Genomic DNA, 22,617 nt, shown 5'->3' with positions numbered 1-22,617 from the left:
AAGTGTGTGGAAGACCACAAGTTTAAACAGGAAATGGGGATGACACTAGACTGACTCACACAGCAAAGAGGTTTGTGGGTAACTGTGACACACAGGAGTTGGCATGGGACAAAACCTTCACGTTTTTCACACTCTTTTATAAAGGCGTGTAGAGAGTGATATTTCCAATGAAGATTTGACAGTGTGCTAAATTATTCATGTTTATTGTGTAATAGAAAACACGAGATCAGCCATTACAAACACTGATGAAAGATATTGCAGGCTTTAAGTGAGCTTAACTATGTTGTAAAATGTCTCTTTAGCATATTCAAATAAATAATATGCAAATGCAGATCATTATTTATCGATAAATCAAATATGAAGAGTCTTTAAGAAACACGTAAGCTCCTAAAATTGAAGGGCCTATATTAAATAATCTCGCCAAATTGGAAATGTGCTGATTTTCAATGTTAAATGCAACCGTAGAAAGTTGAGGTTATAAAGTCAAGATATAGACAGAAGAACAGTCCTGCTTCATAAAACATCAACATTGAGCATCTTTATTCACGTCTATCTATTTATTCACCTACTGGCTGATTTATCACAGCCTCTATAAATCTTGGATCACACTTAACACTTTTAAAATATTAACAAATAAATATAAAAACATTCTTCAATGTTTCTTTGCAACACGTTCTGTTCAACAAAGAACCCTCAACTTATCAAGAATTGTTATTATTATTTATGTAATTGACCTATTCATTTTATTTGACTCCTTTGTTTTATTATTGATTTATTCAGACTATTATTTTCTTTAAAAGTCTAACATTCGTAAGCCGATTACATAGCCATATTTGCATTGCGGGTTCCTCAGACCAGCGTATTGATTTTAGGGTTCTTTAAAGCACTTGTTTTCTAAAGGACTGTAGAATAAAAAGTGTTTTTAGAAGTTTAAAAATGTTCTGCTGTGGCATCAAGCTGTAAACCCCTCATAGATCTAATTGCAATCCTTATTTTTAAGAGTGAAGGGTAGTCTTTAGTCAAACACACCGATGAAGGAAGTGTGAGACACTTTTATGCAACCAACAGGTCATGTTCGCGTCTCACAGGCCTTTCGTGGCTTTGCACCACGAAAGAACAAATCACTGTAATTTTACAGTGTGCTTACGCTTGAAATTGATAGTTCGTCTCACCAATGTGACTATCTGGAAACGGGTGATCAATCTTTTCTTTCATTTCAACTCATTCAATATCAATGAGTAATTCATCTTAATTTAGTAACTCACTGGAGTGCAGTGGGTGGCAGAGGATGGAGGTTTTGTTTGCCTCGGTTGGAAAGTGGCTTTAACTTGAGTTTGCCTCCTGTGACTAAAGCAAGTGAAATTAGTGAACCGCTAAAACGGCACCCGCAGTCACAATAGTGGCATATAGAGTGAAGGAGCTGTTCTCATTGAGTGATCCGACGACAGAAGGAGTTCTGAAATATTCTGGTGAGTCACAAACACACCGACCTGCGATATCTGATTGAAAAATACTTCATGAAATACGGCAGCCTATTGAAATAGGCTAGACTTTAATATCAGATTGCTATTTTGATTTCTGTGCATGATTCTTGTGGATAGGTCAGTGTTTGTTGCTGTTGTTGTTGTTGTTTGTTTAGTCAAAAGAGTTGAGAGAGACTCGATTTTAGCAATCGCTCATTCCTTTTTTTGTATTATTTTTAATTCACATTTAAGTCATTCCGCATTAAAGTTCAGATAGTTCATGTTGAGTGATTTTTTTATATTGTGAGTGCTGAGGTGTGTCTTTTGAATGTCTAATTTGTGTAAGTTTGTTCCTTATGAGACTTAAATTACTTAAAAATGTTTATTTAAAATAAAATGTCAAAGTTAGTTGTAAATATAAATGAAAAGGAAACACTTTACAATAAGGTTGTATTAGTTAACATTAGCTAACTGCATTAGTTAAAATAAACTAACAATGAAAAATACTTTTACAGCACTTATTAATATCGGTTAATGCTAATTTCAAAATGTACTTATACATTTTCTAAATAAAAAGTTGTATGTTAACACTACTTAATGCATTATGAACTAACAATGAATAATTGCATTTTCATAAATTCAATAAATTGACACTAACCAAGAATATGAAATGCTGTAAACATATTGTTTATTGTTAGTTTATGATATTAAATTAATTTACTATTGTAAATGAAATAACCTTGTTGAAAACTGTGACCAGTTATATATACGTTCATTTAGAGTGATTACATTTTTGTATAATATTAGATTTGTATAATAAATGTTGCTAAATGTATTTGTTAATAAAGATAAAATCAAGGATCAAAGATGTTTATAGGAATGCCTATTAACTTTGTGTTTACAATCTTCCTTTACCAAATTGGCTTGATTGCATCCTTAAAATGAATCTTAGGTTTGATCAGTGGATTTGATGTTCAAAAGTACAGTCTAGCCATGTAATATGGCCTAATATAACAATCAGAGAACTGGAAAGGAAAATCTATTTGTTCTTGAAAATGACCGTGTAGATGGTCCAAGGTGGCCATCAATTTCACCCTGAGTAAGGATGAGAAAAGCTCATCCTCCTGCGAAGTGCAACACGTGCTCTCACGGGATGAAATCCTCTCCTGTCTGCATTAACAGCTATTGGCTGAGTGTACACGTTTGTTTGTGTGTACGTGAGTGTATATCTATATGAATGATGCTGTGCAGGATGGGACATGCCCCTCTGTCCCTGCTGCTTTCTGGGAGGCGCAGGTGCTGTATTAGGATGAAGTGAGCGTCAAACAGGACGAAAACAGAATGAAATAGAAAAGTAAAGGACAAAGGAAAGACGGATGAAACAGTTGAGATGCACGCAGAATACTTTTGCAGATGGAAAGTGTAAATTGAATTTTGCGACTAGTGTGTTGTTTCATTGATTAGAGGCTTTGATTTAATTATAACAACTTGGATGGAATTTTATTTATGTATTTTATAATTTTACATCACATGACAGATGAATCCTGGATGTGGCAATACCAATATTTTAAACAATGTTAGATAGCTATTGTGGAAATTGTGGATTAAACTGCCATGATAATTTAAATAATAAGCATAAATATATACAGTAGATTAAATACATATTGACTACTTTATATTAGGGTAATAACTAATATCATAAAAATGGTCTTTAAGTAGTTTCTTTCTGTTTTTGCAGATAACAGGATGTCTAAATCCGTAGAGGATGACAGGATGGGGACTGAGCTTCCAGTGGACAGTACAGGTAAAAATGATTATTTCAACATGAATGCGAGTGTCTTTACGGAGCCTCACACTATTGAAGTTGTATTTATGGCAGAACACTTAGACATTAGTACAATATATTATGTGATATTGTGGTGGAGATAGACTTTTCATGTTTTATCGCCCCCACCAGAATGATTCATGTATATTCCTAGATGTGTTTGTGAGTGTGTGATTTGGTTTTGTCACAATTCTCTCATTTTCCACTTTATCTGAATCACATACTCACAGAACCCTTTAGTCAGCCATGGTGCCAATCTGATCCACACACACACCAGTATGCGGTTACCCAGGTTAAACGCTCAATGGTATTCCAATAATGCAATGCCTCTGGCTAACCAGACCACGCTTTGTTGATGTGAGGACCGGAGCCTGAGGCACTATTCTGACCTGATGTGTGCTTGTGTGTGTGTGTTTGTGTATGTGTGTTTTTACAGACTCTGAGAGGAACAGTCCTGAGGCCAGCGATCAGGTGAACATCTTTCACTAAAAATGTTATATGAGTTATTGAGGTCAATAAATTAGTTCAATAATAATAATTTGGGCTGTCGAGTTAACGTGCTAATTCAGTGCGATTAATTATATAAAAATATTGTGTTAAAAACTGCATGCAATTATTAATGTTCCCGAACTGTAATAAAGAATATTCCTACCATCTGAGTAATTTATATTTGAAGCACCACTTGTTTTCAGCAGGGTGCAGCAAGCGAAACTCCAGCTGTGAAGTCAATAATACACACTCAGGCTTGCTTGAACCAGCAACAGCACAAGATGAGAATGCGTTCTTGCATTCCCACCCACCATCTTCTCCTTTGGAGCCAGCAGCGACTCAGGTCGTTGAGCGCCACTCACATCCCAGGCAATGACAAGGCACGCTCAGTGGAGAGTGGAGGCTCCACCCCCAGGCGGTCCTGCTGATTTGGGAGCGGTTCAGAAAAGCACAGGTAGACCTGTTCGCTTCCCAAGAGACCTCCTACTGCGGTGGTGGTGTAGTGGTCTAAAGCACATAACTGGTAATCTGGTAATCAGAAGGACGCTGGTTCGATCCCCACAGCCACCACCATTGTGTCCTTGAGCAAGGCACTTACCTCCAGGTTTCTCCAGGGGGATTGTCCCTGTAATAAGGGCTCTGTAAGTCGCTTTGGATAAAAGCGTCTGCCAAATGCATAAATGTAAATGTACTGCGCGCTCTGGTACTCCCTAGTGGAGGCTCCACTCGGGACAGACGCGCTGGCACACAGCTGGCTCCAGGGGCATTTCTCCCAATGAGCCTACTTGCACGGGTGCTGGTAGTTTGAAGGTTTATGTAGCCGCCATATCGGCTCACAACAACGCAGTGGACGGTAAGTCCCTAGGGAAGCACAATCTGATTATCAGGTTCCTTAAAGGTGCCCAGAGGCCTTCTGAAACCCCCTTCAAGCTGCTAGAATCAGTCGAGCTCAAAGCCCTCTCTTGCCTGGAGTTCGGTCCGGCAGACCCCTTTGTCGTCCTAAGACCGCGACCGGGCTACGTGCCCAAGGTTCCAACGATGCCCTTCAGGGACCAGGTAGTGAACCTGCAAGCGAAGCTGCCCTGGGAGGAGGCAGACCCAGCCTTTTCATTGCTGTGTCCGGTGCTTGCTTTGCGTACATATGTGGACCGTACTCAGAGCTTTAGATGTTCTGAGCAGCTCTTTGTCTACTTTGGTGGACAGCGGAAAGGGAACGCTGTCTCCAAACAGTGCCTTTCACACTGTGTCGATGCCAGCAGGCTGGGCAACACCCAATACCTTTACGAGATTTTACATTCTCAGGGATTAGTCTGTGTCATCCAATGTTATCTCAGGTCCGAGCACGTAGAACTAGGGAATGCGGAAACCTGTTGCTTTGGCGCGCAACTGCCTGCCTGCACCTGCGTCAGCAGCGCACACACACGGTTCAGCGCATGACGTGATTGAACAGGGACCACTAGTGTTGCTTCACTCGACACAACGTCGAAGTGAGCGACAGACGGTGAATGTCTAGGTTACTGTTGTAACCTCCGTTCCCTGATGGAGGGAATGAGACGTTGAACGGAGCCACTGCAATGGCCGAACCTTATTCTCGGCTCCTCAGTGCAAAACCTGAATGAACAGAGGCATGATTCCCTCCCTTTATACCTGTATGTCTCGTGGAGGGACATGCACATTCTGTCTGCCAAATTCTCATTGGCCTTTTCTCAAGTTCAGAGGTAACCGAGGCCTTCAAGAAAGTCCCCTAGTGTCGCTTCACCCAACACGATATCTCGTATCCTCCATCAGGGAACGGAGGTTACAAACAATCTGTTTAATCAATATTTTGTTTCTAATCATTTTTGTTCCTTATCAGACCCAGCCAATAAAAACAAGCCCTTTCTGCCTGTCTCCTGCCCCCAGCAACAAGGTGTGTTTGCATGTTTTTCTTTTTTATTCCTCATTTACTAACACAGATGCCCTCAGGTAATTCCACGTTAGATTAGCAATATGCAAATGAGAATTCTTTAGTCCTTTGTGCTGCATTCCGAACTAGATGTTAGACAAGATACAAGAGCAAGGGAAAGAGAGAGAATGGGAGAGAGCTATGATGTTTATAAGGTATATAAAGAGAGACTGATCAATCAGTAGTGAAAAATAAAGGGAGGGATGGACAGATGAGAGCAGGACAGCTGATGCTTCAGTTGCACATGCTGAACTGGATATTTACATAACTAAACGAGCACAACTGCTGCTCTTCACCTGAACACTAGAGTAAGTTCATGTTTGGAAATATGTGTGTTTATTTATGGAAATATACTTCAAGTGTTTTAATTTTGTGCGAGACACGAAGGTCTAGTTGGCATAGTCGGTTGTTGACATTTAGTAATGGCACTGGTCTACTGTATGTTAGTATCAAACTATGTGTACCAGTGCCAAAAGTGTACTATAATAATATGATTTATTAATATTTGTTTAATACTGTACTACAGTACAGTTTTATTAGTGGTGTTTTTAAAAACGTGTGGACTGTTAATTATGTTAACTATTAGAAGATTTTTTTTTACTGTAAGTGTATGTGACTGACTGGGTATATGTGTGTATAGGTGCAGAGGATCGTGTGTTACATTATTAGTGTTTATGCAATGTAAAAAAACTTCTATAACATATATATGAAGAGATTAGTGTTTTTGTTATTGTTTTTGTATATTTGAATGTATTTATTGTATGTATTTATATATTATATTATATGTGTGTTTCAGGTGAAAGCAGAGGAAGCCGCAGAGATGGCCAGTGTTCACACCCCTCCTTCTCCTCCGACTCAGCCTGCTCTACCACACACACAACTTATGCTGGCAGGCAGTCAGCTCGCTGGGGTATGTGCTCTCTCTCACACACACACACACACACACACACACGCACACACACAAAGACAGGTTCACGTGTGGAAAAACACATTTATGCCAAATGACAAACATACTAAAAACATTTTACATTTTTATGGGGATAGTTGAAGACTCATTTTTCAAATCTGAATTAACTAAGTAGCAGTCAACAAAATGGCATTAACGGAGTTAACAGTAACACTTTACACTAAGGTTCTATTTAGTGTAAACGCCTTGGGTGTCATGAATTAACAATGAACAGTATCTTTTTACAGAATGTATTTATCTTGGTTAATGTTAATGAATGAAAATACAGTCGTTCATGGTTAGTTTATCTGTTCCGTGAGGACTTTATTATTTGCTCACTTTATTGGTGAGCACCAATTTACAATAAATGCATGTACTATTTACCAAAAGATCCTTGTCTCTCTCTTTCTTCTGCGCTAGCATCTATACTACTCCAGTCACTTTGAGGACTTGGCAGTACAATACTGCAGATATTATTAACTTGTATGACAAATTGCTTGTTATGTTCCTCATTTGTAAGTAATTTTGGATAAAAGTGAAAGCTAAATGTAAATGTAAATAACACATTAACTAAAGTTAACATATACAGCTTTTAGTTTTAATAATGTATTCGTAAGTTGCAATTAACATTAAACAAGTTTAATAAGTGCTGTAAAGGTAATGCCAATTGTTAGTCCATGTTAATTCATTTCATTAACTAATGTTGACGAACTACTTTATTTTGTTAATTTACTTAATTGAAGCCACAGTGATGATATTAGTGCAATTGACCCTTTGCTAAGCTCATTTTGATGCTGTGAACGGTTTATTCAATATTGCTTTTACTATGACTTGAATCAATATGTAAATAAATTAACGTTCAGTTCTTAGCTTCCATTTATCTTGGAGCAAATGTAGGCGTTGCTGCAGATGTTATATGTTCATTCTGGGAATGAGGGCTGACACAGTTTAATTCATTACATGCTCTTCTTTAGATTTATTTAAAGATTTTTTAATCTTTAAATGAATTAAAAGAAAAACATTGCATGTAAATTAAGTGAAGCTCTAACCTTTCAATACATATGATGAATAACACATTTAATGACTAATAATCACTGAAATGTTTTAATGCTACAAATTATTTGGCATTTATTTTTTTTTCCCATTTTCTTTTTTTTCCCATCTTACAAACCCCTTCTGCAGTTCAGTAATGAGCACAGGGTGTTTTGAATACAGGTTGAACACCTTCCTCTAAAGTTCTGCTAATGCAGCTGAATGCAAAACAAATGACATATGGATACATGATCTCTCTTGCTTTTTTCCTCTTTCTTTTCCGCTTTGTGCTTCTTTTAACGCATGATATGGGTTGATGTATATAACCTTTGTCATTTATTCATGCTATGGATGCTGTCATAGGGTTGGTAAAATTGGCCTGCTTGCTTAAAGGTTCCTCAAGCTAAAACACTCAGAATTGTCCCTGTGCTAATTGGTGACAGTTCGTTTCTCAACCTTCTATCTCCATCCCTCGCTTCTTCCTTCCTCTCTTTAGCTGGCCGCTCTCCTCCCTGCACAGCAGCAGCTGTTACTGCAGCAGGCTCAGGCACAGCTGTTTGCTGCAGCGGTGCAGCAGTCCAATGCAGCGCATGCCGCCCATGCAGCTGCGGCGGCCAATCAACATCAGCAGACGCAACAGCATCAGGCCAATCAGGCAGCAGCACAAGCCCAGAGTCAAGCCAAACTTGAGCAAGCACCGCCTCCACTTGCCCTATCGCAGCCTATCCAGCTTACTGCCCAGGTACAGCTGCAACTCCTGCTGTGTGGTTTTAGTTTTAAAAGTGCATCTTCACATAGTCTTGCATTTCAGTTAGATGATTATTGTGGGTTAAATACAATTTGTAAACAGAAAGTTCCACATTGGAATTTTGATTGGATGAGCCATGTTCGAAGTTCTGGAAGTAAAGGTACTTTTCATTTCGTCCATTGGGGAATTCTTAACAATAACTTATAATCCTTTATAAGACCAAGGTTTTAAAACAGTGGTATATCTTTCTGCTACTGGCATCAGTCCGAATTATTTCAACTTAATTTTTTTTTTTTAAATCATGTTTAATAGTGGAATTCCTGGTGTAAAACGATACTACCCATGATTCTGAAATCCATCAATCAGGCAATTGCGGAAAACAACAACAACAACAAAAAATGTCAAAAGAGTTCTGCAGCGACTGGCCATTTCATGACACACTGTGAATAACGCAATCGAGTCGATGTTCCTACACTCTATCAACACTACTTTTATATATGTATACCGTATATCTGAAAATACTTTTAAGTATAATTTATGTATATTGTTTCTATACTTTGAATCAACCAATTAAAATCATAGGTTTTATATTTTTTGATTATTTCAAACTAAATTGTAGTTCAAGCACTCATTAAAGACATTTAGTATGCTTTTTGTCTGATTGTCAAATACTTTTTGCTTCAAATTGAAGTTTATAATGTTGTGACTTACCTCGGAGCTGGCTGGTTTGGTTCATGGCTTAGAACTCTGTTCTGAAGGATTTGATAAGGAAAGAATTATGAGTCCGCATTCAAAATAAGAAAAACTCACATCAGTTTATTTCTACAGAGGCTCCAACAGAGGTTTGCAAAGAGTGCATCTTTTGCTCTTTTGGGGCCTCTGTAGAAATACATCGATTTGAGTTTTTTTTCGTGTTTTTAATGCGACATTCCCCAACACACCCATTGCATATTTTTGGGTCTATGCACCTGGACCATTGGATTATAATTTTTTGAAACTTGGTCTGGTGTTTGGTGCAGCATTGTTTGTTGCATTGTTGAAGGATTTTTTGAAATCCCTATGAAAAAAAATAAATAAATAAAAGAATGGGAAACATTTTCCAGAACCAAGAAGGCTAAAATGTTGGAGGGCAATGTTACCGCACATCTGTGACCATACAGTGGTCTATGGTAGCAGACTGACTCATTGCTCATAACTACCGGAAAAGGCTTACAAGCTTAAAAACTTTTTTATTTTTATTTCAATTCCTATCATTAACTTTTTTTTTACTTATTTAACTTATCATTAAATAGTCTTTTGTCAAATTGTTGTTGTCACCCAAGGTTTTATCACTTACATCAAAAAATAATAATTAAAAAAAAAAACATGGAAAACCCATTTACAGTAATGCACCTACAATGCAAGCGTAAAATGATTCAAATATGCTACTATTGCATTTTGTTCCTGGACAGTCTGGTTAAGGAAACAGTCTGTTAGATGGTCATTTACAGAGTGAAATGAGACTAGAGTTGGAAAATATTGGATAATACAACTAGTGTTTTACTCTTAATGATTTGCTCACAACAAAAATTCTATGTAACATGGTTGGACCTTTTCTCCTGTTCCCCCTTGTCTTTTTCTCTTTTCAATCTCAAAAGTCTCTCTTTCTCTCTGTAAAGGATATTCAGCAGTTGCTGCAGCTACAGCAGTTGGTACTGATGCCAGGCCATCATTTACAGTCTCCTGCTCAGTTCCTGCTGCCCCAAGCCCAGACTCAACAGGGCCAGCAAGGTAAGTTACACCAATTCATACAATGTTGTGATGGTTATAGTCAGTGGTCATCATAGCTGCAACATGTTGAACACCCATCCTGTTACAGTATTTAAACACAAGCCTCATTCTAATTTCACGTAATAGTTGTTTCTCTGATGTCTTTAATTTTTTTATACGTAATCTAAAATACATTGTCATCTTGTAATGCTTTATTTTATAATTGACATTCACTCTCTCTCAGGTTTGCTTTCAACACCAAATTTGATTCCACTACCTCAGCAAAGCCCAGGGAGTCTCCTGACCACCCCACCTAGACTGGGGCTCCAAGGACAGGTAAACACACAGGCCTATGTAAGAGCCTAGGCAAAGAACAATTCTTCACTAATGAGGAACAGTCAAAGTTGTGCTCAGAATTCATACTCGTTGGCGTGATCTGTAGACTTGAAAAGTCCAGTGAATTGAAAGAAATGTTGCTGCTGAATACATCAAATTTACACCAGTCATGTGCCAACTGTAACAAGGGTACTATGAGACAAGTGACCTAATCAGGCCACAAGAAATAAATCTGGCCTCTTCCATCAGTTTTTTTCGTAAACCAGTTGCGATCATGACAAGCAACAGACAACAGAACATCAAGTCGCTTGGTTTCTATTTCTGTTGAGCTGGTGTGTGATAGACTGATGTGTTAACCTCACTCCCCTGGCCTAGTCTTTTGCCAACTTGTTAGCGCATGCCCGCTGACGCTGGTTCGAATCCCGCTCAGAGCGGGTCAAGTAGGACCGGCTACAGTGGTGCTGTGACCCAGATGGGAGTGAGGTTTAGGGGCTGAGTGTAATTGGAGCAGCTGGTATGTGAGAGCTGTGTGGTATGTGTAAACCCCGGAGCGGGATTCAAACTGGTGTCAGCCGGTATGGGTGGCAGGTACACTAACGAGGAGCCTAAGGCTACAGCCTCTAGCATCAGTCACTAGTGTGCCTCTTGAGGTCAGGGGAGTGAGGTTTACACATACCACACAACTATGATGTACCAGCTGGCTCCTGTTGCATATGCCCACCCGCAGTAAAATCACTTCACTCTCAAAAAGAGTTTTTTGCTCTGCACAGCATATTTACTTTCAGAAAGAATACCTGTTATACACATTGTCATACTAAGGGATGAATTTTGAAATAAGTAATTATGATTATTGAGAGAATCTTTTGGAATAAGTTCGAAATGGGGTCAAACTACGCAAGTGTTTGAGAAAGTAGTCTGTTTTCCCAATTTGTGCTGTAGCATCATCCTGACGACAGGCTGTGGTCATTGCAGAGGGAGAAGAGTGTGGAGAGCACCGTGAGCTCTGCCCCGTCCTCAGCCCAGCCCATGAGCTCCATTGCCACCATGACCCCACATGCAGAGGAGCCCAGTGATCTGGAGGAGCTCGAACAGTTTGCACGAACCTTCAAACAAAGGAGAATTAAACTGGGTTTCACACAGGTGTGTGCTAATGTCTCAATTTATTTTTTGTCATATTTTGAAAAGACTTAAAGTCTTTTAAAGTCTGACACTAAAAGATAAAACTAAAAAACACCTTTCATTTCATTAGCAATTTTGTAGATACAGGCAACAAGATCCAAGCACAATGTTCTCCAATGTACAATTCATCATTAATATGACATTAATACATTTAAAACAAATTTTTTTATTAAAATAGTACTTATATTTAAATGTCCATTACAGCATTATATGAGCAGAATCTGATGAATTGAATGAATGAAGTGAATGCTAACCATGCTCCATGTCTTCATGTAGGGGGATGTTGGCATGGCGATGGGGAAACTATATGGCAATGACTTCAGCCAGACCACCATCTCACGCTTCGAGGCTCTCAACCTCAGCTTCAAGAACATGTGCAAACTAAAACCCTTGCTGGAGAAATGGCTGAGTGATGCAGGTGTGTGTTTGTTAACGTGCAGGTCTGTTTCCTATTGGCATGTCACATTGCCATCCATTATGATCAATGTTATGTGTTTATTGTACAGAAACCATGGCAATAGACAACATGATGCCGAGCCCCAGTTCACTGTCCTCAACTATGCTGGGCTTTGAAGGCTTGCCCGGACGCCGCCGGAAAAAACGCACCAGCATTGAGACCAACGTCCGCATAGCCCTGGAGCGCAACTTTATCTCGGTTAGAAATACACATGAACACATGCGCCATACTACAATGATTTTAATTTCCTTTTACAGAAATCATTTTTGCCTCGTTTGTTATTCCACACAGCAGGAATGACCTCTTTTTTGCTGTCTCATGATAAAAATATATTGGTTTTATTTTTGCTGATGCCATTTGATTTCTCTCTGCAGAAGCAGAAGTCTACCAACAAACAAAATTATTGCAATAGACAGTATAAGAATTATATGCCACCATATTAAATGCCACATACACTGGCGGCCAAACGTTTGGAATAATTTGACAGATTTTGCTGTTTCAGATGGAAATTGGTATAATAATTCACCAAAGTGGTATTCAATTAAACACAAAGTATAGTCAGGGCATTACTGATGTAAAAAACAGCACCATCACTATTTGAAAAAAGCAATTATTTTATAAAGAAATCTAGACAGCAGCCATCACTCCACGAGTAATCATGCTAAATTGGTAATTTGTTACTAGAAAATCACTTGCCATTATATCAAACATGGTTTGTTTTTGAGTTGCCACATTATGCAATAGACTGGCATATCTTAAGGTCAATATTTGGTAAACAAATGGCAAAAAAGAAACAGCTTTCTCTAGAAACTTGTCAGTCAATCATTGTTTTGCTATACAATGCTTGAAATGGCCAAAAAACTGAAGATTTCACACAAAGGTGTAACTACAGTCTTCAAAGACAAAGGACAACTGGCTCTAACAAGGACAGAAAGAGATGTGAAAGGCCAGATGTGCAACTAAACAAGAGGATAAGTACATCAGAGTCTCTAGTTTGAGAAATAGACACCTCACATGTCCTCAGCTGACAGCTTTATTGAATTCTACCCGCTCAACACCAGTTTCATGTACAACAGTACAGAGAAGACTCAGGGGTGCAGGACTTATGGGAAGAATAGCAAAGAAATAGACACTTTTGAAACAGAAAAAGAAAAAGAAAAGGTTAGAGTGGACAAAGAGTGTTATGATCTTAACCCCATTGAGCTTTTGTGGGATCAGACTGTAAGGTGCGTGAGAAGTGCCCGACAAGACAGTCACATCTATGGCAAGTGCAACAGGAAGTGTGCGGTGAAAGGTCACCTGATTATCTGGATAAACTGACAGCTAGAATGCCAAGAATCTGCAAAGCTGTCAATGTGGAGGATTTTTTGATGAGAATTCTTTGAAGTAGTTTAAGAAGTTCTGATTTTTTTTTTTTCATATTGTAATAGTCATTTTTCACATTATTAATGTCCTGACTGTACATTGTGATCAGCTGAATGTCACTTTGGTGAATAAAAGTACCAATTTCTTTCCATCTGCACATTATTCCAAACTTTTGGCCGCCAGTGTAAATCTGGCACAAAAAGAACCATAGCTAATAAGAATCGTGAACATATTTTATGCATATATAGTATCATAGGCCAGTTTACAACCAAGGCTTAACTCTCAAATAACATAGTTTGGCATAGGCATTGATTATGATTATGAGTGCAGCAAGCAAGAGAACAAAGTAAATGGATGAAAAACATCCAACTCCCGCCACCCCAAGTAACACTAACAGTACAAATTCAAACTTTACTCATTTCAAGATCACTTTGTTTTATGCGGCTGGTCACAAATCTATCACAGACACTCTTTTTTTTATGAAGCACACGCAAACGTGTTGGTAAGACTGATCAATTTTTCCAAAGAAAATCAAAGTCAAGTTTAGGTAAACTGTAGAAAGCCACAATTGTATGAGCCAAAGCACTACAGGCATCTTATGTTATTTCGCTTTTTGTGGAGAAACCATAAAAGTCTCATTTCATTATTGAGGAAGTCATTTACCCAGCTGGTGTGATGTTGATGGAAATTGTAGGCCTATGTGAAAAGAAGACAATGGATGTAAACACCATAGTTCCATTATCAAGTAATACAGTCCACCGTCAAATCAATATGTCCCTTGTTCAAATGGTGATAAATTGAAAGGAACAGGTCAGTTTGCATAGCAGTTGATAGATCAACAGTGTGTGAGTTATTAGAATAATCACTGTAGTGAATTATTAAAGGGTTAGTTCACACAAAAATGCACATTTTCTCATGATTTACTTAACTTTAAGCCTTCCCAGATGTCTATGACTTTCCATCTTCAGCAGAACCGATGTGAAGATTTTTATATGCAGATTTCAGCTCTGTTTGCCCATACAATGCATGTAAATGGGTGCCATCAGGCTGCTGGCTGTTTGATGGTCCAAAAAGCATATTTAGGCAGCATAAAATTAATGCACATGACTCCAGTCAATCAATAATGACTTCTGTAGCAAACCGATAGTTTGGTGCAGGAAACAAATAGATATTTAAAACGTTTTAACCTTAAATTGTTGCATCCGCCCAGTGCTGTATTTCTGTTTGTAATGACTCTCACGTGACATTTGTTCCTCTATTGTGTACAAAGCGCAGGCTTCCGACTTCGCGCATGATTGCGCCATTGCGCTTGCGTCATTGATGCATTGACAGCTGGCAGGAATAGAGTTCAAGTTTTAATTAGCGATTTAATTTAACACAAACCTATCAATTTGCTTCAGAACACATTAATGATTGACTGGAGTCATGTGGATTACTTATATGCTGCCTAAATTTGCCTTTTGGACCATCAAACAGCCAGCAGCCTGATGGCACCCATTTACATGCAATGTATGAACAAACTGAGATGAAATCTTCACTTCAGTTCTGCTGAAGACAGAAAATCATACACATGTGCGATGGCTTAAAGTTAAGTAAATCTTGAGAGAATTTTTCAAGAACTTACCCTTTAACAAGTGAATTATTATTAACAATATCCAGTTCCAAAATAGTTTAATAATGTTTCATAATTACCATATTACTGTCACGAAGCCCTTTCCTCTGCCCCATCTCAGCTTCCTCACACACGCACACTATCTCCCGTCTCGCACACAGGCACTCGCTTCCCGCTCCCTCGCTCCGCCCCCCTGAGCGCGAACGCTCTTTTTCCTCCATCGGGCTTCCACGCCCAGTTTTGCTTTTACGAGCGATCTCCCCCCTCTGGCGCACTCGGCTCTTCAGCCTGAACATTATGACCACTTGCACTCACGCGCTTCCTATCCCCACACATTAGATTCACCTGCACTCGTCTCGTCACCTTCATTGTTCACACCTGCACCTTCCCCTATAAATACCCAGCACTTCCGTTTCACGGGTGTTGGTTATTGTGTGTATTTAGTTTCCCGTGCTTTGCCCCCCGCTAGTCTCGCCTAGTTCTGAACTCCTCTTGTCTTCCTCTTAGCTTGCCAACTCTTCTTGTTCCCCTGTGTTTTGCTCCCTCTAGTCCCCTCTTGTTATTCATCCTGTTTATCTTTGATTCCCCGGCTTTTGACCCTACGCTACCCCGACTATTCTTCATTGGATTTGCCCCTTGTGTGTACGTTTGTCTGGACTGCTTTTTATTTAATAAAGCGGTTTTCATCCAACGTTGTGACTGTCTCAACTTGTGTTCGTTACAATTACATTTTGTATTGGGTGTTATGTGTGGGAAACACACCCTAAAAAGTCCTAAAACTATTTAAAAAAAAAAAAAAACATGTTTCCTGTGTGCACATGCTCCCAAAAAAACATAAAAAGAAAAATTGTATTTATTTTCATTTACTTGACTATTTCTCACACACATCTTTGCATGCCAGGCATGATAAAATTTGCATTTTAGACACCTGAATCAATCAGTCATGCATCAACATGAAAGTGTTTTGGGCTGAAACTCAGCCTTGGTGCACATGTTTGGCATTTCTCTTGTACTGAGCCACATGTCCAGGGTGTTTCCCTGCCTTGTCCTGAAGGCTGGGACGGGCTTCAGCACTACCTGTGTCCTTACGCAAAACAAATGTGTAATTTAATTCTGTTTTCATTAGTTTTCACTGCCATCTAGTGGTATTTTCAAGTTGTGAAGGTTTCAAATTGTATTATTATAAACTGTGAATCTTAAATTTAAAATGTGGCCTTTTTTTTTTTTTCTTCTTCTTCTTCTTTTTTTTTTTGGAGTCACGAAAATGTATGTCAGTTTAGTTTAAATTTTTTCAGATAACAAAAATGTCTTCATTCATTTTTTGAATTTGAATTTAAAATGTTTTTTTTTTTTTTACTAATAACACCGCCTCGCTCCCCGTAGAACCAGAAGCCTACCTCTGAAGAGATCCTGCTGATGGCTGAGCAGCTCAACATGGAGAAAGAGGTCATCCGCGTCTGGTTCTGCAACCGACGGCAGAAAGAGAAACGTATAAACCCGTCCAGTGCTACCCCTCCCCTGCCCACTCAAGCCCCTGTACCGACGCACAAACCCCCCTGCTACAGCCCGCACATGGTATGACTCACCCACTCACATATTTTACTGTTGATTTATCCCAAAGCCATTTAAATTGATGCCTTCCTTTGAAATGATATTTGAATGCAGCATGGTGAGAATGGGTGCAAGATGCAGTTTAGAGAAGGCATGTCTGGTCATGATGTGTTTGAATAATGTTGCAGGAAAAAGAAGACCAGAAATTCAAATGTTAAGCCTAAAAAAACATTTAATGGACATTTTCTGTCTGTTTCTTTTCAGTTAAACTAACTTGAGCTACACTTCAACAATGTACTTTAAGAACCAGGGACTAAAAACGGTTCATGAAATGAAAACTGAAAATGTACAAAATATTTTGCAGAACGTAACAGAAAAGTGAATAAAGGGATTTTCAATTGTTCCGTAGTGAAAAATATATTTTTAAATGCTGGTAACAACCGGTTATAACTGGTTAATTTCGTTCCGATCATTTTTCCGTTAAACCAAAGGTAACTTTTGGAATTACACCACTTCATTGTACCTGCAAAAATTAATTGTGCTTTTAACCTGAAGGAAACTGCAGCATCACACAATTGCTTATTTTTGGTGAGGCAAGTGGCTTATTTTGGGCTTGTTTTTCCAGAACAGTTTGCTTGTTTCTCTTGTGAGATCTGGCAACACTACACTGGTATTTCACTCACTCCTAAGCTCAGAGTACTGTCATTTTAAAAATAACATTATTAACCATTCTTTTATTTTGTTCTTACCGGTTACCATTTGGATAGGAGGCTCGGGAACTTCGGAACCGGAACGAAAAAAATACAGTTTTTGCTCAGAACGAACCAAAATGAAAAACATTTCGTTTTTAGTCCCTGTAAAGAACTAGAGTGCATGTTTGAAGCTTTGGGTTAAGTTTAATTTTGTGTTATGCTGTTTCCTTAAAGTTTGCATTAGTGGTGCATGATTATGACAAAAATCATAGTGGTTGATTTTTCCCATTAATTGTTTAATTGTGATTAATTTAGATTGATAGAATTTACATAAATATTCTTTATGTAGACTAAAACCATCTTAGAACTGTGTTCATAAATTACTTAATTACAGTTTAATAGCATGATGAACAGAACTGTTACTAAAACAGTACAATGCTCAGCCGCAGCAAAACAATATGTTGTAAATAGACAATTTTGACGTAACGAGAGAAGCATGAAATGTTGACATAATTGACACATTTCATGATTAGTTATTTGTATCGAATGCAATTGTAATCTCATTCATTTCTTCGAATAATTGTGCAGCCTTTGCATGCACAACCAATAAAAGAAGTTAGAACTTAACTATGCTGTCTTTTTTTCAATTAGATGTCCAGTCAGGGACTGATTCAAGCAGCCACCAGTCTCAGCACAACAGGTAGGATTTCTCTAAGACTGCATAGATAGAATGCTTGTGTTGTAAAAGAATGCACATTTTACATTGGTGATTAAAAGGACAGACACTAAATCTTTCTCCGTATGTAGCTGTCAGTCCCACACCTTCCATGGCCTGCCCCCTCAACCCCAGTGGACATGCAGCAATGAGCTCCGCCCCTTCCTCTTTGACTCCGCCTCCTCTCAGCACAGTGAGCCCAAGCCCTCCCAATCTCAGCAGCCCTGGGCTGAACACAGGGTAAGAATAAGTCCACATGCAAAAGTTAATAAACCTAGCTATATTGGTTTTACGCACACCAGCTCCAGACACTCACAACTCTCCTGCTACTAAATCTAACATCACAACAACAGCATATATGGGTTCTGTGAAGCATAGCGAAATTTATGTTACCCACCTATCGAGAAGAAAAAGAGCAACTTCTGCAACCGTCTTCAAGCCATTTTACCCCTTGGAGGTCTCTCTGCAGATGAAAAGCCTCGCCGATGTTGACATGGCTCCTAGCCCTCGACTTATCATAATCCTTCTTTTAGTTTATATTCATCTGACCTTTTTCTCTTGTTCTGTTTCTCAGCCATGTGTCCTCCTTAGAGTTTAGAAAGTTTGCATCAGACAGATTTGCTTTCACTCTTCTAATGAATTTCCCTCTATCTCTGCAGCCACCCTCCATCCTGTGCACGTGCAAGAACCACCCCGTTTACAATTGGCTGGAGTAGTGTTGTGTTGATCGATCGGTTCCACTTTGTTTTTGAACCATTTATTAACTTTGGTTAACTTTGGTTAATAAATAACCCCAAAAATGAATACAAATCACTTATTTTTTTGACATTTCAATCAATTATCTATAAACAGAATTATAAAAATCGCTAATTACTTTTTTAATTAAATTTATTATATTATATTTTATATTATATTTATTATAAGAGTATGCATTACTTCAGTATGTATTTTTATTATACTGAAATAATTACAGCTTAACTGTATTCTTATCATACTTCTACACTACTCTGTTGTGCTTCTTATTCTTATTTTATTACGACAGAGCACGTTGAATTTCTTGTTCTTTAGTTTTCTTGCTTCATCTGTCTTAATGTAACTCTTTCAGCATGTGAAAAACAAGCACTCTGTCCACAAAAAGCACACAGTTGCTCTTGAAGTGTCATTTTAAATCCTTGCTTCTCTCTGCATGTATGAATGGTGTGTGTTTGTGGGCATGTGTAAATGACATCAAACACATTGCAGGAACACAATGATGGGTGTAAGCACAGGAATGAACCAGGCCCTCCTCGGCAGCAACCCTCTGGCCACAATGCAAGGTTTGTGATAGAGAGAGGACAAGAAAATAAGGGGTAGGAAAGAAAGATGGAGGCAAAATAAGTTACGCTTAAAAATAAATATACCAAGTTAAGGGAAAAAGAGAATTCTGCATGAAGACAAAAAAAGGCATGGTTTAATAGGGGATATTCATAATATTTAAATAGGGGGTTGGGGGGGTGATGAAGACAATTAGATGTCTATAATTATTATCAATCAAACCTGTCCATCATTCCATCATCAAAGAGGCTTCCACAATTTTCAGATGATGTTAGTGATATTTTTTTCAACGCAGACCAGAGGAATTAAATATGTTCACTACATACCTATGACACCTGCATCCCCACTACTTACATACATGTGTGTGTGTTTGCGTGTGTGTGAAGAATTGTTTGTGTTTGTGGATCTTGTTCTGTCTCATTCCAAAGCTCCTGTCATTTCTATATTCTTCCATTTGTTCATAAAGTCAACATGAAGTCAAAATTGACCCCATTTTCTTACCTAATAGCTACATGTTCATGTCTTTTGTGCATGATTCTTCATTGCATGTTATAACATTTTATATTTAATGCCTTTATTAGATTTATATTAAAATATTAATCTTAGGTTAAGGCAATAATAGCAAATATCGATAGATTTGGAAAACAAAAGCCAATATGTTGAGATACTCTCAGGGGGAACTTCAAAAAGCCTTCACAAAAGTGGGTGCTGGTACCCAATATTTTACGATCAAATCAATTGGATGAATAAAATGTAGGCTCGCCACGTGTGTATATGTATATATATATATATATATATATATATATATATATATATATATATATATTCTTTGAATTCTCTGTTTCACTCAGAAATACTTCACATTATGGAAGTAAAATGGGTTGCGAATGCTGCTTCGTGTTGACTTGAAAACTCATTTCCATCCTCATCACTTAGACTTATAGTACAGGAATATATAGCAATATTTTACCTAAAAATTATTATTCTCTCATCATTAACTCATCCTTATACCATCTCAAACTCGTATGACTTTTTCTTCTGCGGTACACAAACAAACTTTTTTGGAAGGATATATATTTCTCTATACAATGACCAATTTGCTAATACACTGCACAATGTGTAAATGGGCTCCAAAATTTTCAAGCTCCAAAAAGGACATAAAAGCAGTATAAAAGAAATCCAAATGACTCGAATGGTTTAATCCATGTCTTACAATCACTTTGGGTGAGAAACAGACCCAGGCATTTCAAGCGTGAGGAAGTGTAAATGAGCTTCTTTCACGAAAGCGCCGAGGAGACTGGAGATTTATAGTGAATAAGGACCTACATTTTGGTCTGTTTCTCAATTAAAGCGATTTTATCACTTTTTAAGACATGGGTTAAACCACTTTATTATGGATAATGCTACCTTTATGTGCTTTTTTTAACTTGGTCAAAATTTTGGTCGCATGAAAATTTGGATCCCATTGACTTACACTGTATGGATAAAAAACACATCATGCATCCTTCAAAATATCTTCACTTGTGCTCCACAGAATAAAGAAATTAATACAGTTATGGGGGAGTAAATGATTGAGAGAATTATACATTTTTGGGTGAAGCGTAAATGCACTGTATTTTCTAATATGCCATTTTCTTTTCCTCTCTCTTTTCTGATCTGTTTTGCAGCCCTAGCGGCCAGTGGTGGCCAGATACCCATTTCTGCACTTGAGAGCAGTGGTCAAATGTTCCTGGGTGGAGCTGGAGGTCCAGGAACTGGACTTCGACCATCCCTCTTCCTAAACCTTCCCACTTTACTGCCCCTGGCAACGGGTGCAGGTATGGGACTGGTCAGCACCTCCAGGGCTTCTCCGAACCCTGGTGCGAGTGGTGTGAGCCCAGACTCATGCTCCATCTCCCCCTGCTCAAGCCCCGCCTCCTTTTGTTCATTAGGCGAAGCTTCACCACCCCATTTGGGCGGAGCTATGGCTGAGTGATGCCCACAACAACCTGCTGCACTTGACGGGAGTCATAGGGGCAGAAGAAAGTAGAAAAACAAAACTCGCCTTTTCAACCAAAGCCATCTCTCACTCGCTCCATATCTCTCTTTTGCTCTCTCTCTCTCTCTCTCGCTCTCTCTCTCTCATTAAGTCTTTTAATGCCAAAAATACAGATGGATAGAGGGAGAAACTAGCAGGAGAGAATGAGGATGAGGAGGGAACAAGAGAATGGAAACTGTTTAAACCAAAAAATAAAATAATAATAATAATAAAATATGTATAAACGTGGAGAGGTGGCTTCGTGGAGCTACTAAGAATGTACATTTATTCCTGAATGGAAAAAGACAAACTTGCATATAACAGATGAAATTGAGGGCAGGGTTGAGAGCCAAAAAAAGAACATTACGGTGGGGAAAAAAAAGAACAAAAATTTATGAAAACGGGTGGCAAAGAATGGAACAAAGGAGGGACATCTGACAAGTGTCACTGGATGGTAGAAAGAGAAACCAAAAAATAAATACATGGAAGAAGAATGGAGAGACTCACAATGACAAAAATGCCAAAATTGCCAAAAACCAAAAAATCGGAGAGAAAAGCTTTACCTAAGACTTTTTAACCTGACTTGTCCAGGATCAGATCTAACTCTACACAACACCAAAATATTGCTCATTTTATTATTTCCTGCATATTACTGTAAGTTTCCATGCACCGCTTATCATTATGATGATTATTATTTTTGTTAAATATCTTTTTCCTTTAAACTATTTGTAAGTGTCTTACTCAATCTACCTCTGCTATCTAACTAGTTAGACATACTCATTATGTTGTATTCTATTATTTCATTATATTCAGAAACATTTTCTAGTCAAAATTGTTTAGATCAAAACCACAACAATGGAACAATTTGGAGGGTGTTTTGAAAAATCCCTCTAATTTCATATCTGCATCTTAACAGTATTGCCTGATTGTTCAACCCACATAAACAGTCAAACAAACAAACAGCACATAACAGTCAAATAAACAAACACATATACACTAAAACTACTGTGATGCACTTCCCTAAATTTTCCCTTTCCATCATTTATTTGTTCAGTTGTCCATTCATTCAAAACTCATCCATGCCTCCAACTTTAACTCACTTTCTTGGATACCAAAGCATTTGTCTGACATTTTGCGTCAGCTAAAAAGTGCTCAGACGACGAGACCTCATACGTGTCAAAA

General features: G+C 38.3%; 1 protein-coding gene across 1 annotated transcript in view; it reads left to right on the top strand.

The window, feature by feature from the left end:
- The window catches only part of LOC127650872 (POU domain, class 2, transcription factor 2), a 55,349-nt gene extending 33,956 nt beyond the window's left edge, over positions 1-21,393 (top strand). Inside the window, exons 2-16 of the mRNA XM_052136505.1 lie at positions 3,202-3,267; positions 3,725-3,759; positions 5,633-5,686; positions 6,519-6,632; positions 8,197-8,442; positions 10,107-10,218; positions 10,442-10,533; positions 11,473-11,673; positions 11,989-12,130; positions 12,219-12,367; positions 16,530-16,721; positions 18,041-18,089; positions 18,197-18,344; positions 19,347-19,420; positions 21,086-21,393. Coding sequence (XP_051992465.1) covers positions 3,202-3,267; positions 3,725-3,759; positions 5,633-5,686; positions 6,519-6,632; positions 8,197-8,442; positions 10,107-10,218; positions 10,442-10,533; positions 11,473-11,673; positions 11,989-12,130; positions 12,219-12,367; positions 16,530-16,721; positions 18,041-18,089; positions 18,197-18,344; positions 19,347-19,420; positions 21,086-21,393 — 1,982 coding nt within the window. The remainder of the gene's footprint in view (positions 1-3,201; positions 3,268-3,724; positions 3,760-5,632; positions 5,687-6,518; positions 6,633-8,196; positions 8,443-10,106; positions 10,219-10,441; positions 10,534-11,472; positions 11,674-11,988; positions 12,131-12,218; positions 12,368-16,529; positions 16,722-18,040; positions 18,090-18,196; positions 18,345-19,346; positions 19,421-21,085) is intronic.
- The last annotated feature ends 1,224 nt before the right edge of the window (positions 21,394-22,617 follow it).

The sequence above is a fragment of the Xyrauchen texanus genome, chromosome 10, assembly GCF_025860055.1.
Source record: "Xyrauchen texanus isolate HMW12.3.18 chromosome 10, RBS_HiC_50CHRs, whole genome shotgun sequence".
Classification (NCBI taxonomy): domain Eukaryota; kingdom Metazoa; phylum Chordata; class Actinopteri; order Cypriniformes; family Catostomidae; genus Xyrauchen; species Xyrauchen texanus.
This window is presented reverse-complemented; position numbering and strand designations above follow the sequence as displayed.